Below are 21,393 nucleotides of genomic sequence, written 5' to 3'. Positions count from 1 at the left end.
ATTTCTTAATTAACTGGTTTCATTCCTTTTAGTCAATACTTGGTATTTACAGCTGGAAGGTAAAGTTTTCACCCTTGCTGATAGTCAGAACATCATTTATAGATCACATCATATGTTAGCAGTAAGTAGCAATGCAGAATAGTTATTTATGTAGTTACCTGTTTTGCATGACATACAGGTTGTAATCAAGAAATATTCAAATTTTAATTTTAATGTGATTAAATGGAAGACAGTCATGCCTTGAGGAAAACAGAATACAACTCCAACTGAGAGGCATGTGAGGGATGGGCTGTGTCCTAAAAATCAATAACTTTGAAAGAAACATGTCAATCTGTTCCAATGGTAACACATCTGAGCTTCTAATATGATGTTTAGTTTAATTTTAATTTTAATTCAAACTCAAGATAAAGTCATTTGAGAATACAGAAGGTATAATTTCCTTGGTTTAGGCAACAGAAAGGCCATTAATGGACTTGTCTGATTCAGGTGTGAGCATTGCAGACATGATCTTGAGAAGTTGGAGGGTTTTCAGGAAGGAACACTAAGAAAAATTCACAACTGTTCTTAAGACAAGAACAAAACCTAGAAAACCTGTTTTAAATGAGTATGGAGTGAAATTCCTTTAGCTTATCCAAAAGAAGAATAAGAGACAACTTGACTACACTTCATAAATGTTCTTTAAGCCAAAAGCGGATTAGACCCCCAAAGGTGTTCTGTGTTTGATCAGAAACAATCTGGGTTTTTACAGGGAGGTAGGATCTTGAACCTCTGGCTATCCAACAAGATGATCAGAATAGTCTCTTCAGACTCTAGGAAAAAGGCTAGTTCTACTAAAGAAAAACAAGAACTTTCTTCAGTAATCCACCCTGTGAAGTTCATTTCCAGAGACTGGGTTTTGAAGACCAGACTTAGAATACAAGGACAGAGCAGCATGAGGAAGCAAGCTCACATTGGTATTCTCTGTGATGGATGTTTTTGTGGTAAAGGAGAGGACATGAGTCCAGGACTTTTAATCTGCCTTTTTTGTAATTTTTTTTTAACAAAGCTCCAAAACAAAAATAAAAATAATTTTGTTATTGTGGGTCTTTACTGTTTGAAGTCAAAGGATATGGGCATTCTTAGCTGGAAATTGCATTTAGAACAACTGGAATGAAAAATATTTTTAATTAATGAAAGAATTGGTGTCAAGAGAAGGAATTCTTTGAGCAATTCTAAAAGTTTGTTGAATTTTAAATCTATGCATATTTCAACAGGCTTTCTAAATTAAAGTGACTTAGTGAGCACTTTTAAATAATTAAAGCAATGTATTTTAAGATGTTCTGCATTTTTTAAAAATAAGCAATTTAAACTTTTCTTAATTCTGTAAATTCAATGCCATATAAACCCATTTGAAAGATGCTTTTTCCCCCACAATAACTTTAAGCTATTTCAGTGCATTCAAGATCATCAGCTTCTGTACAGAGCTAGAAAAGGCAAAATGAAAAGTACCTTGAAGGTTCATTGGCTTGAACATATGCATGTAACCTCTTCTTAGTATGTATTGCATATCTTTGGCTGTACTTGAACTGCGGAAGACGTGAACTGTTTTGTAACCTTAAGCTAAAGAACTAACTGCTTAAGCTATAAAGACTATATTCCATGATCTAGAAGTTACAGGGTCACTCCCCAGTGAGAACCAAGACCACTATATATGAGAAGTAAAAGTCTTTGATCATAGGAAAACAGTTTACATTACTTAGTACATTTGAAAATCAATAGCAACAATTCAGTATGAAAGATTTGCGTTTACTAAGTTGGCTTTTTCTTGTTTATGAGGGAAATGAACTTTAAGCATGACAATATATATATATAAAAAAAAAAAGGACACATCCTTCTGATCAGGTAAATTAATTTTAATTTTTATGCAGTGAAGCTCCCAAACAGTGGGGCTGAGATACTTCTCTCCTGATAGCTCTACCTCCTTGCTGTTGGGCAGTTAATGGCTTGTAGCATCATCTTGTTACATTCGCTCATTCTTCCATTGCCTCAAGCGGAGAAAAATAAATGTGAGAAATGCATATATTGGAAAAGATTCCAGGCTGGCACTGGCTTCACAGAAAGTGAATTAATGAGACAAGAAGCAAAACTCCTCTATGATTGAATCTGTTTTCTGATTTGATAAGAAAGAGCTGTTCAGTTTAGTCAGTGCAGCCACAGACCCCTTTGGGCTATCATAGTTGTCAGTTAATTACCCCAATGCACGACGGAGATTTATTCAGGCTAGTTCTTGCTCTGTTCCAGTTTCAGCATTTGAAGCTGGAAGACAGAATTAAGATCCTGAAACAGAGGCTGTTTGGTGACCTAAATGAAATGGTTTCACTAACCAGTTTATGATTCCTCTGGATATCCCATCATGTCATAAAGGAGCTGCCTTCCCCCGACAAGGCAACTGCCACATCTTGCGACTCTTGTTCTAAAATGCTTTGACTTCAAGATCTGGCTGAGTTGAGCTGACACTGATTTCTATCACCTAATTCTTAGCAAGTGAAGTGTAAATGTCTACATCTGCAGTCATCAACCAGGGTTCTCTTTACAAAGACTTTTTAGAGTGTGATCCTTCTGACCTATTTTTTAGGGGACTGCTGTAGGATGAGATGAAACTCACCCTTCATAATCTCCTTTGTGTGTGGCAATGATAAAGGCAGTCCTCGTGCTTAGGTCAGATCTCAACATATATATTTAGTCAGACAACTCTCACTCAACATTTCACATCTTCTTTTTCATTAAAAACCAGAAACTTATCCCAAGAATTGAGGAGTCTCCTGCCAAGACCTTTCCTCTCTTTGAAACACATTTGATAACTTATTTTTCTTTAGGAGAATGAACCCCTCTGCAGTCCTTGTTCCACTCTTACATCAGGAGTTCTCAGGAATACATGAAATTTTTTGTTCTTGGGGACTATGATCAAAATCAGCCCCCTACTTGTGCTTGCTGCTAGTTAGGTTTTTTTGGCTTGTGGTTGTAATGCATAATTTTACCTGTGCTGCTGTAATTGGAGAGGTTAAAAAGTCTGTAGTGATTGAAAGATTGATATGCTTCAAATCATAAATCTCATCATGTTTCCCATCCTTCAAATCCACATGATGTCTATGTCACATTTTTACAAGTTTGCTTCTGAAACTTCTACAAGACAGTTTTATAGTTGTTATCTCTTCCCAGTTAGATTGAATGCTAAGGAACCACATATTGCCAAAAGGAGAACTATGGCTACTTCCCAGCTGATATTCATTTTGCTGACTCTACTTTTTACAAATGCATTGTGAAGTGCTCTTTAAACCTTGTCTACTGCCTCCACATTTTCAGAGAGCTTCAGCTACTGTGGGCTTTTGACTGCTTCATTCTACAAACTGTCTGCTCTAGTTGGCGTTTAAGTGAGTTGAGTCTTTGATCCCACTCAGAGCCAAGAAATATGAGTTATAGGAACTTTATTCAGCCACAAGTAACATGGGCTTCTGTGATACAAGTCATTGCATTTGACTCTTAAAAAGTGTCTATTGAAGGTATCTTCAGGTGCTATTGATGTGCACCCCAGCTGAAAAGAATATGAAAAGTTTTTATCTTCTTTGACAAGTGCTTGTGGTTGCACTTTCTTTATTTCTGTCCTTTACCTAATGCATTTAAAAAATGCATTACATTTTGCAGTGCTGCATCTTCCACTTACAGCTGGCTCCTCTCTTTTTTTGTTGACTATTCAGTTCACCACTCTGAGGAGACTAAACTCTGCAACAGCCACCCCACTGACTTCACAGCTTCTGATTAATAGAATGTTTTTCACCATTTGACATACCCAAACATTATATAACGGGAGCTTTGCCATGAACAAAATGTTAGAAAAATGGTTATAATGCCATTTGCCAGAGTTGAGGTTGCAGGGTTAATATCCTTATGCATCCTTGAATATAGGAATTGCCTTATTCATTTACCCTTGTATTTTTTACATTTGAAGGAGCAATTATAGCTTGACATAAGATAATGAAGCATCAGTGCTTCCAACCTAAAAGAATAAACAGCAGGAATTCCTCATCCTTTAGTCCTCTCTTCACTTAAAGAATTCCATTATAATAAAAAATAAACTTTAACTTGTAGATGAAGAATATGCACTTAATTATTTCCTAGCTAACTCAGGGGGTTGTTCTGGTTTTTTTTAATTTAAAAGAGGTAGAGTCTTTTTAAATCATTACAAAAGAACTGCTTAAGGCTGGTTGAAGCCAGTTAGTTGACATTCTAGTGGAAAAAAATGAACAAACACGTAGCCAAATTGGTTTGGAAATTGAATGCTAAGGATGTGAGAAATGCTTCTTAGCAATTCTCTATGATTCATTCCATGTGTTAGTGGGGAATTCAGGGAAATAACCGAAAACTAGTGTTTCACCTTTAACTCTAGACTGTGCACTAGGGCATTAAGATTCGCTTACAATTTTTGCAACTTTAGCTTTTCTTAGTTTTTATATATATGCTTATCTACTTCACTGGGAAATGAAGGGCAGCATAGAATGAAACTATTATTCTTATTTAATCAGCAACTTTTTTATTTTCAGTTGATAACTAACTTTTTAAGGTATAGATGAAGCCTATACAGGTGTTCCATATACACAAAATTAGAAAGTTGTATTTATTTAAAACTAAGGCCCAGGAAAACTGGAGTGGGATAGTAGAGAAGGACACAGGTGAGGATGGATTCTGTCTTAGGAAAAAACAGAAAATGGTAAAATGTATGTGTAAAAATTGCGATGAATTCTTTTAAAAATACAGTCATATATAAGCAGAGGTCATGAGCATAATAATTCAGAATAAAATTAAGGTATAAGGCTAAAATAGGATAGAATAAATGGAATGCGTAGCTGTAAACAACCGTATTGATGTGGCATGTTGGTGGGCATGCTAAAAGCTTTCTGGAAGGAAAATGCCAAGGTAAAAAATTTATTAGAGTGACAGAATAGATCTGTAAAGGACTGCTGTTGTATCTTAAAGGAAGTTTGGATTCAAGGAGACAAAGATAAGTATTCTGGGAATTCTAGATTCCCTCTCTAGGAACAGATCCTCTGAAGACTGAGACTGAACAGACCATCCAACTTTAACCTAAGGATTGAAATGATCCATGTATCTGTGATTCGGTGAATTGCCCGGTAAGCTCCACTAATTATGTTGACTGACACTGTGTGTAGATGGAATGCAAACTGTTTAAACACAGCATATTAAAAACTCAAACTATATGTCAAACAGCATTTTTGAAAGACTGTTTGTTTCCCCTCGCCCTTCTCCCCACATGGAAACATCCCAAACTCTGTCATAATTAAACAACAGAATGAAAGATATGAGGCTATTGAAAGTAATAAAGCCATGCTTCAAAAAGCAAGTCCTGTATGCATACAGAAAATTAAACGGAATATAAATTCTTGCAATTTTAGTGCAAAATCATATTGCAGACTTAAAGAGATTCAGAGGAATAATGTGCAAAAGACATAAAAGCTATTAATAAAAACACATTAGACAGGAATTCTTTCAGAGAGCATTGGATCTAATAAAAAAGAGGAACTCAGAAAAATGAGTGACCACACAAAGTCAAATGAGTCTGTGTGTTGATCATCTCTGTTGTGGAACATAGAGAAGTTCTCACTTCAAAGACTTTTTCAATAATCATCAAGCCTCAAAACCTTTTGCTGTTACTGAGGGGGTAGTAGAAGAGATTTCAGAATAAATCAATAAAATTAATGGTATCATATCACCAAGGCCAGATAATTTTCACCTGAGTTTTAACTAAAATAAGATAAGAAACTGCCAAACTATCAATTGTCATGATTTCTAATATGCAACTTACAATATATAATTTATATTTTATATCTATATAAAAATTATACATCAGTTTGGCCTTAATCCCAGAGGAACAGGAAGTGGCAAGTGTGACATGGGGTTTGAAAAAAGGCTCTATATCTCTGGAGAAATACAACAGGAATCCTACCTTCTGTACTGACAAAATTAGTTGAAACTAAAGTAGTAAATATGTGAATATATGAAGAAAATATGATATGGATTTGGTGTTCTCTGAGAGGCATAAAATACATAGGTAAAAGTGATCCTGTTGCTATAGTAAAAAAGGTAAAAAAGTGAAATTATTTTGGGGCAAAAATAAAAAATATAAAGGTAGGAAACTAAAGATAAAAATAGAGGATTGATGTTTACAGTGGGGAGTAACTACCAGATTTTGTGGGGATTGATGTTGATGCCTGCGCTGTTCAACAGAGTTGTTAGTGTGGAAAGAGGACTGAATTCCGAAGGTGCCAAAGTTTGCTGATGTACTGACAAGTTGGAGAAACCACTCACAGCACTGCATTACTGGGTGATAAAATGACAGATGAAATCCAGTATGAAGGAAAGTAACACACATAAGAAAAACCTTAAATATGCATATTACACTGTGGTGAGTGGCTGTTATTTCTCAGAAGAGGGATTACAGTGCAAATGTGGGTAGATCTCTTGGAACATCCCAGCAGTCAGCAGCAGAATGAAAAGTGAACAGTGTTACCAATCATTTGGAAAGGAAGAGGGCAAAGCAGCAAGCATCAATTAGTTCACTAAGCCCTTGGTGAGTGCAGGACCGCCAGTGGCATGGTGTGTGTGATTCTGGCCACTCCATCTCCAAAGGGATACAGTAGAGCTATGAGATTAAAATATTTTAGTTAGGAAAAGTGACAATTCAAGAGGGAAATAATAAAGAAAACCATTAATAACATGGACAGGCTAAACAGGAAATAATTACTCAATGTCTCTGGCCAGTATTCACGATTATCACCACTCACAGATCATAACACATGAATTCAGGAGCACCAAATTACTTTAAAGAAACTAAATAATCTATTTTTGGGTGACAAAAGTGAAGAAAGATAGGAAGGAAGGATGAAGGAAGATCCTATTACATGTGTTCATTTGCAGCCTTCAGCTCTGAAGGTTTCTAACCCAAAGATTACAGAAATCAAGGAGGGTATACTGGGACGAATATTGTTTATATTTACCCTTTTCTTATTTTTAGCTGCCAGTTACTATCAGTAACACTGGCAGTGATCTAGACCTTTGATCTCACACAGTTTAGCTGGTCTTGTGTCTTGGTAGTAGAAGGCTGGGATATTGACATAGCATTTCTCTGGGGCAGGAATGTAAAAGATAATATGTTACTCACTTAACTAAAGGCCATGAGCCAGAAGAGACAGACAACAGGCTAAACAAAGCTCCACCAAAGGAAGCTCACAGACTTTCCTCCTCATGCTCGCCTATTAAGTTGTAGAAGCGACACTTCTGAAAATTAAAATAATTGCCACATTAAAAAAATGCCTGCTGCACATAAAACGTTGTTCTGCTGGCAACCAGGAAATCTATATAAAAAAAAAAAGCGACTTTGTCAGCTGGATATTGGGTAGGTAGCACCCCAAGATTGGTGCAGTTTTCCCTGCTTTCAGTGCAGTGAAACAGGTTGGATTCTTAACATCCTTGTGATTAAGGATCTGCAAGTTGCCTCAGGGAACTCTGAATCCTTTCCCTAGTCATTGCTACTGGTGAGCACAGAGACTTGTATCTTCAGCACCTTCTCCAGACACCAAAGCCCATAGGCATGATCTTTTTCAGAGGCAGATGTACATTCCCATTTTGGGGAAGCAAAGTGTTAGAAACAGGTAATGATCCTATCCACCCAGAGGATCATAGTGTATGTGTCTCCTCCCAACATCTTCCTAGGGCTGAAGAGCCAGGAGCTTGGTGCTGTGTGGCTAGGTACCTCCTGCATGTGGTCAGAGTAGCCTTGCCCTGAACATCTACCTGCAGTTTTTCTTGTCTTCCTTCCATCTGTAGGAAATTAAATGAAAAAATCTGGTAAAAGAACCAGTGAGTGCAACCACAGGGATGCCCTATGCACTGGCAAAACATTTATATCCTGCACCATTTGATTTCTATTGCAGCCTCCATTGTCTGTGCTAAAGGAATAGCTGTTAGAGGAACAAAGACATGCTTTGCCAACACATGACATAAAAATTTGCCAATAATCACTAAAATGCATATCCCTGATCCTGGCAAGTGTGTGTGATCTGATGGCAGAATAATAAACCCCTAAGTTCTAGTGCATGCAATCTGTAACACAGTTAAGACTAGTTAGAAGAAACCTGGATTATTTCATTTTAGTCTCAACCGGTATATCATATTTTATCTTTCTTTTCACTTTAGCAAAGAATTCATTCACTTTACGTAGTGCCACAGAATGTTCCGATTTTAGAAATTCAATGTTTTGTGGTAGGAAGACATTTTGTTGCACAGTTCTAAATCTGCTATATTTATGCATGTAGTGGTTGTGTTCTTCTCTACTTTCTAACTGTTACCCTGCCTGGTATCCCCTGAAATATTAGACTCTCTTCAAAGCATCAGCTAATGATTTTCTGTCATTTGAAACAGGAAAGAGGGGCTGTCATTATTCATATGTAGCCATTGTGCATATGCAGCCATTAAACTCATAAGTACAGCATACATACCTCTAAAATTAGGATAGAGAATGATATTTTTTTTGTGTAATTTTCAAGCATATTTATGACTTCAACAGAGAAATATATCCTTGCTTCAGTAGTGGATAGTTCTGTTGAAATGTTCTCTCTAAAAGTTACTTTTATTAAATCCTACAGGCTTTTCCTTAAAAATCTGTGAACCTGGAATTGCATACAAGCCTCTGTTCACGAAGTTTGCACATTAGAGCTTTAGCAGACAAAGCTAAGAACTAGGCCAGGGTGTTAATAAAATGTTGACAGACTGTTACGGCAGTGTTTGAAATACAGATCTTATTTCTTTCTGAGGACCATATTACCCCATCCCTGGTAGATGACAACTTTAAATTGAATCAGATTTCAGTCACCTAACATATGATATCTTTCTTTTTAGAAAGTTGTCTAATTAGAAATTGCCTGATTACAGAAACCTGTGGTGCTAATATCTTTTGAAGAAATAGCCCTGTACAGTCAGGCCCCTGTGCGGTCACTTGTGTTAGCACCAGTCAAGCTACAGCAGACCCAGAGGCAATGGCTCTAGGACTTTCCAGTGGACCCCTGGACTGTTAGCTGGGGATGCTGGAAGAGAAGAGGCAAATTTGCCCAGCATGAGGTTGACAAGTCTTTGTTTCTTATCCAACCTATTATTGTAACCCTATACTGATCCATGCAGGTTTACCAGCTCACTCCAACCTTGCATAAGAATCACTGTTATTGGGTTGTTGTATGATATATGTCCTTAGTGTCACTGGTAGACAAAAAAAAAGGCAAGAAATTCATCCTTTTCCTGCCAAAATGCCACAGGCCTCTTATTTAATTTATTAATTGAAGCATTGCTGTAAAAGCCATACATGAAATGGCACCTGACATCAAATTTGATATTACATTGCATATTTTGTTCTTGTTCTGTCCTTTTCATTTTACTAAACCCTCAATGTTTACAATTTTATTGAAACATTGCAGCTGTTCCTCTGTGGTGGGATTTTTGTTTTAGCCCAAATGATTGAGTGACTTCACATACAGATACTTAATGAATCATAAAAACTATCATTCTACATTTTAGTGCACTATGGTATGAAAGTTAAACCCTAGATATTCTAACAGCTAGATATTTCTGCCTCTAGGGCTTTCACCCAAATCACTTGCAAAATCCGGAACAGAATAAAGAGGGTTTCTTGCCTTACATTGAACAGAACTATTACAAGGTGAATGTTGAATCCCACTTTGCCTCCTCATTGTTGAAAACTCCTTCCTTCTCCTCAATACATGATTTCCTTATGACCCTAATAATATTCCTTGGTACTGCTCCACAGTTTTTCTCAGGATCTCAACTGCCAGCAGGAGCAGGCTTGCCGTTACCTGGCATTGAACTTGGCTACGGTGTAGGAACAGCCAATAGGCATCAAGCTGCTAAAGCAATCCCACAGAAGTGCTAGAAGGAGGTTGGTATTAGAAAAAAAGTACCCCTCACCTTACACAATTCGGTTTTCCAAAGTTTAATTTCAAAGCATCATGACAAGGGTCAATTACTACCAGCCACAGAGGTGGCAGTTATACCTAACTACTAGCAAAGGTTGCATGCTTTGGTCTCATTTTGTTTGAGTTGATGAGCTAGAGACTGGTAAGAGATGAAGGAAATTACGAAATTGGGATTGATGACATTGGCTGAGATGTGTTAACTGGAAGGGTTAACTTTGGCTTTGGTGGAAATACATCTATTTTGAGACAAACTTTTATCAAGAGAAGAGAAAGCATGGTGATCTCCAAAAAAGCATGGATGTTATTTCTAAGATTAGCTTTGTCTAGACTTTGTGATGTGGGTTTCATTTATATATGTACCTTCTAGCTTACATACACTACTGTCAGAAAAATTAAGTGGATACTGAGTGCAAGAAAGCAGAGTAGAAGGTAAGCACCTTTTTATTGATTTTCTGTGAAAAAAATGCTTGTTTTAATTTCCCTGTCAAAGAGATCCAGTTTGCTAGAATTATTGGTCTTTGCCTTTTGATTCAGCAAAACTAGGAAGACAGAACCTGAGTCCCCTCACAAGGTGTTGCAGCACAAATTCTGCCTTTCTGTTTTCCCCAAAAGAGTTGTCACACACAGATGGAGATGCTGAAAACAAAGAATGGCGTCGTCACATTGAACACAGTATTTTTACAAGGAGAATCTGACTATCTGAAAAACATACTGGTATTTAGACTGTGATTTATTACAGTCAGACCTGAGGAATTTTAAGAGTGATGTGTAAGTTTTTAAAGTTAAAAATTCATGTCCTTGAAGTGTAACATGTAATACTATCATCCTGTCCACACCTCCTTCTTCAAGTTAGGAAAAAAAGGAGACAGGCTCCCTAGTTTTGCATATTAGTTCTCAAAGTGCTGCAGGATCAAAACGTTAAGTGGAAGGAGGGAGACTTTTATGGATCTTCATATTTTTGATTTCCCTGTGACTAGCCTACATCTGGGACAAACAGTGCTGGCAACTGTCCCAGCACTGTGAGTAACACATTTTGGCTCCTGTCTGTATTTTTCAATCAGGTAACCCACCAGACCCCAACCTCAGTCCAACCCTCACTACATATTGATTTCTTCTTATTGCAGCAGAGGCTCCTCATCCTTTTTCACATCTCCCATGGCAACTTGGATTCCACATATGGACATAAGAAAGTGGGGAAAACAACCAGGTGGAGTGGGTATTCCCCTCAGCATGATGTAAAATCTGTAGCTTTTTTTATCTTTATGGCACAATTGCCTGAAACAGAGCCCGAAATCTAATGTTAAAGCTGGGGAGCTTGCCATCAGCAAATACTCCTTGAGTGATACATCTGGTAGATTCCTTTCAGGATTAATTCTGGTTTACAATGCAAGTTCTTAATACAATTATATTTTTTTTCTCTTTTGTATATTAGATTGAAAAATCTAATTAGCTAAAAGGATGTAAATGAGTTTTAACACTCTGGTAGATGACCAAGACATTGTTTTAATTGGAATAATTGTATTTGTGTTATTTGTCCTAAGTGAAATTTAAGGTGGAGAATTAAGTATAGCAGCTCCTTTCAGTGCTACTCCAGCTTATACATATTCTGTTTGACTTTCTAAAATCAAGATCTTTTTATAGGCCAATTCCTACTCTTCCTTAAGTTAGTTGAAAAAGTTTGGTATAAAAATCAATTAAAAGTTGGAGTGAGAAAATAACCAGAAAGATGCATAATTTTCTTCAGAAAATTGGGACTACTGTGGCATTTATGGATGTACTTGTACATCCCATACATGCAAAATTTCCTTGCCTTATTTCAAGGTCTTCCAAGCAAAACGATTGTCACAAGTGCTGCATCACAGCACCTTCCTCTGCTCTGGTTTCTGTCACTTGCATGGTCCCTGCTAACTCACTCGTCTCTGCACCATATTCAGTTGCACAGAGTAGTCATATTCTCTATAAGTGACAGTCAAGAGATCTCTTATACAGCCCAGTGCTGCAACAGGATGGGCCTATGAAGAAACACATCTAGCCATAAACATATGAGCTGACACTGCAGATTGTGTTTATGCAGATCACTGAACTGAGCAGTATAATAAATATTGCAGTTTTATTGTCCCTTCTAATAGAAGATCTCCAAGTGCTTGATCATGACTTGGGTACTCTCCACAATTCATAACAGTACTAGCAGTTGTAAAAGAGAACATTATCTTTCACAGTGAGATCATTATCTCTTACAGTGGGACTTATATTTGACTTTAACACTCATGTCCCAGCCTCGCTTTTGTGAATGGAGATGCAGAACACCAGGTAGGAGATGAGTGTCACAGTCCCTGAGCCATTTGGCTTGCTGGTAGAAGTACGCATGGTTGAACAGGAGAACCATCAGATGATAATGTGAGACAGTAAGCTTGGTCATATATCCTGCAGAGCACTAAAATTATAGTAATCATTGTTAATGATTGCTATTGATATAATGTACCTCATTTCTGTGCATTCTTTTTCCCCCGATTTATCAGAATGTTAATAAAGAAGGGAAAAAGAGATGAAGGATTCCTCTGGTCAAAATGTCATGCTATTGATATTTATTCTGATGTCTTGGTTAGGCTTATGGTTGCTTTGCAAATGTGTGAAATAGCATAGAATTCACTTCAGTGTGATAGCAATCAGTGGCCTAATGATTTCCTACCAGCTGCTGAAGTGGAAGTAGAAAGGAGAAAGTATAGTGTTAAGGAGGAGACCATTTTCTGGAAGTTTAATGCCCATTTTTTGTGAGGAATCCATTCTAGTTTCAGCAATGCAAACTTAATCCTGGTTTGAAAAGATTTTAATTGGTGTGAGCCCTTAAGGATGACCACTTTAAGCTCCTTCTCTCGGTTCTCTTGTAAATGCCCTCAGACCTGTGTTCTCCATTTGAATCTACTTATAGATCCATGTGGTCAGCAGGGAAAAGAATGAGAAATTCTCCACTTCTGAGTATATTTCCACTCTAGTCTTTCTGTATATGTGTATGTGTGAATGCACGTATGTATGTGAGCAATACAGGTATTCAAGTCCATACTTATGCCAAGTATTGTCATAGTGCAATTATGCATGGATTTTGAATTAGATTATCTTTATTTTAAAGCATGTTTCTCTCTTTGCTTATAACTTTAGAACAAATTTTCTATTTTGTGTTTCGCTGAAGAGAAGTGCATTACATACTTCCTTGCTTTTTCTGCATAGACTGGTGATTCTGGTCAATTTAAAGTTCCTACTCCAGAAAAAAATCATTAATGTTGACAGGAAATATGTCTGAGTCAAAACGTAAGGACCCGGATCTTACAATCCAAAGACCTTACTGTGGCTTATACACACATACAAAAATTGATTTTTCTAAGCAAGGTTTATAAATTATCCTGAATCTATTAAATGAACATTTTTATCTGCTTTGTTTCCCTTGAAAACTGTGTTGTAGCTTTACCTCATGCTGTTTGCATTGAAGAGAATTAATGCAGAAGGAAAGAAAAATTTCAGAAATTGAATTCTGGTTCTGATTACACCTGCAAGTGAAATTACTTGGAATTTGTGCAGTCTTTAGATATGTAAGTTTTATTGTATTATATGAAAGGTATAAAATTTCAGGTGATTTAGTATGGACAGAAATTTCAAATTTGAAAAACTACCTTGAATTTGTGATAACCTACCACCTTGAATGAGATAGGTAAATGAGCAAGAAAGATGTATTCAAATGAGCTTCTGGTAATTCCTGATAAGCTAAGCATCTCCACTAGAAATGTTTGGGGGATTCTGAGTATAACTAGGTCACCTTACAAACACTGCTGGTAGAAAATGCAGTTTAATCATCCTCTGGGTTCAGTTGCAGCAGAGCAGAAATTTTGTCTCTGTCAGTTTTAGTTATAAAGAATGAAAGTCAAAAATAGTTGCAGGTAGGTAAGATCCTTTGCAACAGAGCACAAAAGACTGTAGTTGCTGCATCAAAGCTTGCATTTGAATTTGAACTTAGAATTTTGTGCTGCTCTGAACCATTGGGTTTTCTCAGTACTATGCCTAATTTCATATCTTTGTAGGTGACGGACCGACAATATCTCATGGTTCACATTTTGTACTGATAAGTTAATTCAGACTTTAGGAGTTTGAGAAAGTAGTAGGTAAAATATGTGTAGTTCACTTACTAGTCAGGAAAATACCTAGAGCCAGTTGTCCAATACCATGTCCAGCTGGATTTTGAACATCTCCGAGGATAGAGACTCCACAACTTCTTTGGACAACCTGTCAGTGTTCAGTCACCCTCACAGTAGAAAAAATGTTTCCTGATGTTCAGACAGAATCTCCTGCATTTCAGTTTGTGCCCAATGCCTCTGGTCCTGTCATAGGGCACCACTGAGAAGAGCCTGGCTCTGTCTTCTTTACAATCTCCCTTCTGGTAATTATACACCTTTGTGAGATTCCCTTCTTGAGCCTTCTTTTCTCCAGGCTAAACAGTTCCAGCTCTCTCAGCCTTTTCACATAGAGATGCTCCAGACCTTTCCTCATCCTTGTGGCCCTTTGTTGGACTCTTTCCAGTATGTTCATGTCTCTCTTGTACTGAGAAGCCCTGCACTGGACCCAGCACTCCAGGTGTGGTCTCACCAGTGCTGAGTAGAGGGGAAGGATCACCCACCTTCGACCTGCTGGCAATACTTTGTCTAATGCAGCCCAGGACACCATTAGCTTCCTTTGCCACATTGCTGGCTCATGTTCAATTTAGTGTCCACCAGGATTCCCAGGTCCTTTTCTGCAAAGCTGCTTTCCATCCAGTTGGCACCAGGGTGTACTGGTGCCTGGGGTTGTTACTCCCCAAGGGCAGGACTTTGCAGTTCCCCTTTCACGAGATTCCTGTCAGCCCATTTCTTCAGTCTGTGGAGGTCCCTCTGGATGGCAGCAAGACCCTCTAGTGTATCAGAAGATGAATCCAGGACAAATGCAGTCTCCTCAATAAAACAGAGGGAGACAGCTTGAGATTTCTATGGAGTGCAAGATTCTCCAAATCTAGGGCCAAAATTGAAATTATATTTTAAGATAGCCTAGAAGGGAAGAAAAAACCAAAACCCATAAAACATTAGAAATCATAACAATGTAAGCAGATCAAGCTCTCAAAAATAGAGATAATTGGTAAGTCTTTGCTTAGTGTTCTAGATTTTGACAGCTCAAAGCACTGTTATGCAACAGTCTTGCACCGACAGATGAATGAAATAAGTGTAATCAAATACATTCCTTCTGCTTGCTATATATGTGCTTTAATAAATGACACTGCAAAGAACATCTTTGTAGTTATATCAAATTCTAATGCTTGCCTTTCCAATTTTTGACCTTTATCAGTGAGATATAAACAGCCATTGCCTGCATCACAGATTTGTGGTACAGTACCTTTCAGAAAAACTGATGTATTAGCAGGGGTGGTGGTGACGCTGTCTGTAGTGAGGCCATGATGCTACAACAGTTATAAACATGGAGGAAAACTGACCTGTTTGCGTGAGAAGGAAACTGAAATGGTAATTTCAGAAAAAGAATTTGAAATGTGCTGATACTTGTCTGGGATGTGAATGCTGAGTGGCTTCTGATGTGCCACAGCCAAACCCCGGCAAGCAACCATTGATCTGCCATTCTGCTGGGAGCAGCACCCCTGCACTCAATACACAGCAGCCTCCTAGTGTCATTTTTAAATTATATAGAAAAAATATAGAACATGGAATATCTCACAAAAAAGATTGTAAGTATCCCTGTTAAAGCAAATTGAGAAAATACAAGAGTACAGTCAACCTGGTATCCTGTGAAAAGGATTACTGACGGTACATTATGGGTAGATGCAGTTCAAGCTACCAAAACCAAAATCTAGTTCAGATAGCAGGTGTTTGTCTTTGGGGTACTGTGGTAGCAGTTGCAGTGCCTGCCCTCCCCTCCTCAGATGTTACACCTCATGATTCAGGACACCATAAGTGACCCAAAAGGATTCTTTGACCTTCCCTTTCACAATGTATTTTGAGCTTTTGTCTATACCTGCATGCCCTAAATATTTTCAGGCTCTTTTCTGCATTTGTGAAGTTTAATACCATTAAGCAATAGCTGGTTCTTATACTGCACTTTTTTTTTTTTTAATAAGCTAAGGTTTTTATGTAGTTTTGTGAAACCAACAACTGATTTAATTGTGTTATGACTAAATTTGGAAAAATTACCATTTGCCATCTAAGTAGGGTATATACTGTGCAATGTAGTACACAGTACAGTATGGAGGTAGGGACTAGGGTAAGATACAACCTCAAAAGAGAAAGGGAGTGGACCCTTCTTCCTCACCTCCCTCCTTAAAAGTACAAAAAGACCTTCCCCTTCCTCTGTTACAATAAGAGCAACAACTCCACAGAGAGGATGTGGTCATAGATCCATACTGTCAGAAAAGAAACGGAGTAACAAGCACCACCAGGACAGTTTTCTTATTCTTGATGTGCACACCTAAACATAGCAATAAAAAAGTCAAGAAATACAAGACTGAAAAAGAAGGCATAACCATCTGTTGCATTGATATCCAGAAATCCCACGTTGAAACTAGTGTGAAATGTAGCCTGTTTCTATGGTTCATTACCATTCATCATTTCAGCCAATGAAAATTTTATCTTCCCAGTATTTTTTATTTTTCTTGTATGTGTTTGCAACTGTTCAATTTATATTTGTTTGTAATTTCAAATATATAAAATGGCCCCAAATCTTTTTTCTTGTCTCTAGCCATTCTAATTTAGAACAGCCAACAAAACCTCAGCAACAACAACAAAACAAATGAATAATTTTGGATGCAAGATCTGTTTGCTTTGAAAAATATCAGTATGTTGGTGCATCAAAATGTTGCCAGATCAGCTGCCTTTCTCCTTTCCAAGAGAGATGATTCTGAATTAGGAGGCTTGTAACACATATCAAAGGGAATAATTTTGTCCAGGCTACTTCTATTGCAGGTTCAGTTAGTAATTACAGTGTTCAATTCTGGTCTAGGACAATGTAAATGGCAACCTTTCTTTTCTGTATCTTATTTAATCAGGTCTTGTGATTGATCACTGCATATCTGAGATCAAAAATGTCATTCATCAATCCAGAGAAACAAGACAGTGACTCTTCAGATTAGGTAAAGGGAGCACTAAACAACAGAATAAAATATGGTTTATTGATCGACAACACTGCCACTATGGATTGTTCTGAAATAATCTAATTTGATTTACAAGAATTCAATGTAAATATAATCCATTTCTCAAGGAAATATCTTGTAATGTATAGTTTAGCATGAAATATATGTCATGGGGAGAATGATTTTAATTCAGTAACCTCATGTTTGTCCAGCAACAAAAGAATAAGAAAATGTGCCTGAAACAGAGAGGCAGGGATGTACTGGGGGAGCTCTCAGCTTCCCACTGCAGGTCAGCTAGGAGAAATGACTGCTGTCTTCAGGTCTCTAGTCAGTCCCAGATTGGGGTGTTTCAGAGATCTTCCTTCCAGGCTCATGACTATATTTTCTTGAATCTCTGTGAGGTAATGCTTTCTGATTTTGAATGTGATAAATTACCTCACCCACAGATAACTTACAGAAATGAATCTCCAGGCTGAAGGGATACAGGCCAGTAAGTGTTTGGGGGACATTTCTGCAGAGAGATGATACCTTCAGGCTCCCATTTATAGTCATCCTGCCTGCCTATAGCTGTACAATGAGGACTCGCTGGGCTGCACAGTCCATGACTGCCTGTATTTTCAGCCACAAATATGACCAAAGCAAAGCCCACTTTTAGAAATGTTTTTGACAAGCTGTGTTTCTGCCGTTCTTCCTCATGGGTAAATTTGTTAAAATAGGTTTAAGCATGGGCAACTAGTGGATTGCTTCATCCCTGACACCCCTTCTTCACAGGCAAACACTCTTTCAGTTCATATGCTTTTTCAGAGACGAGAGGGAATCTTATGACAAAGTACTGGCAGCAGAGCAAAAGAAATAAAGCTGTAGTCTCATGATTATATTCTAATAGCTTTCTTTTTATTTTAAGATACTTAAACCTAATCCCCCAAGTTAGCCCAATCACAGTCTCCAATGTAGCATTGTTTTCAGCTATTAGCAGGTGGTTTTTAAAGCCCTCTTTAGATGATGCACGGGGCCCACATAGTGAAGTCAATTGTTAGACAGGATATAATTTAGACTTCAACTCTTCCTCTCAGTTTGAAATGAAATGATTACATTTCAGGAGAGCCTAAGGGAAGATTAAAAGTTTTATATCAAAAGTGGAATATTTTCTTTTGTTGTGCACTCTTCTTTTAAAGAAAATGGTATTAATTTAAAATAATGCATGTTCTGATGTATTTGAAAAGACACTACTTTGAATTAAAAAGAAATTCATAAAGTATGCATGTATGGGAGAGGAAGATTGCAATCTTCATTTGAGCATTTAGTCAAAGGTTTTTAACTCAGCCCATTGTGCTTTGTTTGTAGAATGAGGTATCTGCAAAGATGTGTTGTAAATAACAGATGGCCCATAGCGTTTAGAGAGCAGCAGTTAAGGTGACAAAATCTTCTGGGCCCCTCTCCACAGGCAGGTTATAAAGCGATATTATAGCCTCTGTTCCAGACTGGAAAATGGTCCTTGCCTGTCTTTAAACCCATTAAAAGTGGTTTCAGGCAATAGCTCCACATAAATATAGTTCTGATAACCCCTGTGATGCCTCTCGTTTCTTGTGTCCCAAAGTTTTTCAAGGGCAGAGGCCACTTGTAGAATACAAAGTTGTAAAGCTGACATGGGTCTTAAAAATAAATGGAATAGCCCAGTATGAACAGAGTAAGAAGTGAAGAGTAAGATATGAACAAGAGGTTTAAGTTATTGTCTGATAAGGTCCACTAGTTTTTACTGTTGATATCTATGGGTCTGTTTTATCAAGGATGCCCTGGGCACATTTGTAAAAAGGCATTAGCTATTAAAGGGAATTTCTGGAAATGTCCTAAAAGCAAATATATATATGCAGTGAAGTCTCTTATCAGAGTTCACCGTATCAGCCAAATGAGCACAGATCTTTTTCCACAAGCCATTTAAATCTAAATATAACACTGCTGTAGTTAAGTAGCCTGGTTTCATGCCTATTAAAAGGACGAGTGCAAAAACTGTTATTGTTACTAAGGGGGGCAGTCACTGAACTGGCAAGTTGAAGTTTTCTTGTTATTTCATTGCAGAAAAAAAGTTAATTTATTTCAGTATAATCTTCTGTAAAAAAAAAAAAAACTTCTTCTACCTGTTAGCACTAATGCATACAATTCTTAAGTCAACATTAACATCATGATTTTACGTTCATTGGTCTAATGTCACTGGTGCTTGTTTTCACATGTGGACACCTGACCACGGGAACCTAGGTTAACACCACCTCGTTTTCTTCCATACTGCCAATTAAATAGACAAACAATAATAAATTTTGAGGTTGACTGAGGATTTAAGAGGTAAGGGTGCTCATGGTACAGAATGGTGAAGGTCTGTGTTCAACTGATATTTCTTGCAAGGCAAATGAATTGTTAATGTGCTGTTATTCCAGATTTCTAGAAAAACTGATGTGGTGTGGGGATTAAGACGACAGTTAATGGCCACTGAGGAAGAAGACAGTTTATCATATCCTCCTCTGAATGTGACCACTGGAAATGATACGTGCATCCTTTTTTACGCTAGAAATTTCAGCCTCAAAGCCAACAATTCAGTTTTTATAGATTTGACAAATGCAACATTTATAACCCAGAATGTGGATATTTATTCCTCTGAGTGCTCAGACATCAACACAACGTGAGTAGCACAAGAAACTTCATATCATAATACATGTGATTCTGAAAACTAATCAGAAATGGTGCAATGTCAAGTTAATACTAATTTAATTTTCTTTTTCTAAAGCATCCAAAATAAAAAAATAATAAATTGGATATTCTTGGAAGAAAAAGATTGAATCAAGACCACAAAAATTGTTCAGATAGAGCCTCTTTTTTTCAAAATATTTTTCCTCTTACATTCCTTACTTCCTTGTTTGTTTATATTTGGTCCAAACAGGTTTCCCTGTGCCTGATCTTACAATCACAGAAATCTCCACAGCATTTATGAGATCATAGTTTCATTGTAAAATTCCCTTGAAGAGGAGTATTGCCAGTTACTAGGTAGTAATTCAGCTCAAAGTACATTAATGAAACATGATCTCTGTTTTCCTTTGCTCTGAAGCACCTGCTCTTGGGTAAAAAGAACTATAGAAATATTTTGTCATATTTTTTTGTGTACTGAACCTTTGCTATATGACTTTTGTAATTGCCTATTGATTTAGAATATTCCCTCTGATTGAAATGTCACAATGATCTAATTAAAGCTGACTACTCTAACATTAAAAATCTGTTTCTTATTCTTAGACTGTCATTAAAATACATAAAGCCAGTGAATGGAATCAGCAGCCTAGAGATAAGGTAATTTATGATTTATTCTTAAATAGATCTTTGTGACGTACAAACCTGTTTGTAAGTTAGGACCAAAAGAAGAGGAGTTAAGTGAAAATGCTTTTGAAATTAGGATTTAGTTTCTGTTCTGATGAGTTACTATACAGGAGAACAATAATACAGTCTTTATAGAGAGAATATATTAATATGCTCAGGTAAAGTTCTGAAAAAGTGGTGTAGGCAAACAACCATACTGTAAGATACTGGTATACGAAACATCCTGTATTGCTAATAGGATCAAACCACGATCCTGTCTCAGGGAAATCTAACTGTGAGTTGTAAACAGTTCTAGGGGCTGAAGTCTACTTGCATGGCCAGGGTTGTATTTAGTCCTAATGTGGATTACCGGTGTACTCTGTCAGAGCTAGCTTGTGGCTAATGAGGGGTGCAAAACCACATAGTTTTTCTGCTCCATGGTGACAAGGCCATTTTTCTCCTACCATGAGAAGAGGGAAGAAAAGTTAGGGAATGGGAAGAAAAGTCAAAGGAAGAACTTGGAGCTGTTGCTCTCATTAGTGGATTCTAGAGATGGGAAAAGCATCTGCTACTGCTTGAGGGCTGTCATACAGCTGCTGGTCCACAAACTTCAGTTTTCTCCTCAGCAGCAGGAACAGCCGTTCAAATTATTTTCTTAAGCTCTGGCAAAGATAATGTGGCCTGATTTTTTCATTTAGGTACCTCAGTTAATTGCTTAAACTCGTTTGGGAAGGTCTCAGGCCAAGGAATTTACACTGAATCAAATTTGCATATATCACAGGATGAACTGGATGTCTGCTTGGGCAGCAGAAAGATAAATGACTTCTGCCATATAAAATGCTTCTGACATCTTGAATAAGGGAAATTAAAATC

At 37.4% G+C, this 21,393-nt stretch overlaps 1 protein-coding gene across 1 annotated transcript in view; it reads left to right on the top strand.

Moving 5' to 3' along the window:
• ATP6AP1 (ATPase H+ transporting accessory protein 1) overlaps positions 1–21,393 on the top strand; it is a 58,973-nt gene that overhangs the window by 20,311 nt on the left and 17,269 nt on the right. Inside the window, exons 7-8 of the mRNA XM_074825478.1 lie at positions 19,614–19,855; positions 20,461–20,514. Of these exons, the coding sequence (XP_074681579.1) occupies positions 19,614–19,855; positions 20,461–20,514 (296 nt within the window). The remainder of the gene's footprint in view (positions 1–19,613; positions 19,856–20,460; positions 20,515–21,393) is intronic.

This window comes from Strix aluco, chromosome 5, assembly GCF_031877795.1.
Source record: "Strix aluco isolate bStrAlu1 chromosome 5, bStrAlu1.hap1, whole genome shotgun sequence".
NCBI lineage: Eukaryota > Metazoa > Chordata > Aves > Strigiformes > Strigidae > Strix > Strix aluco.
This window is presented reverse-complemented; position numbering and strand designations above follow the sequence as displayed.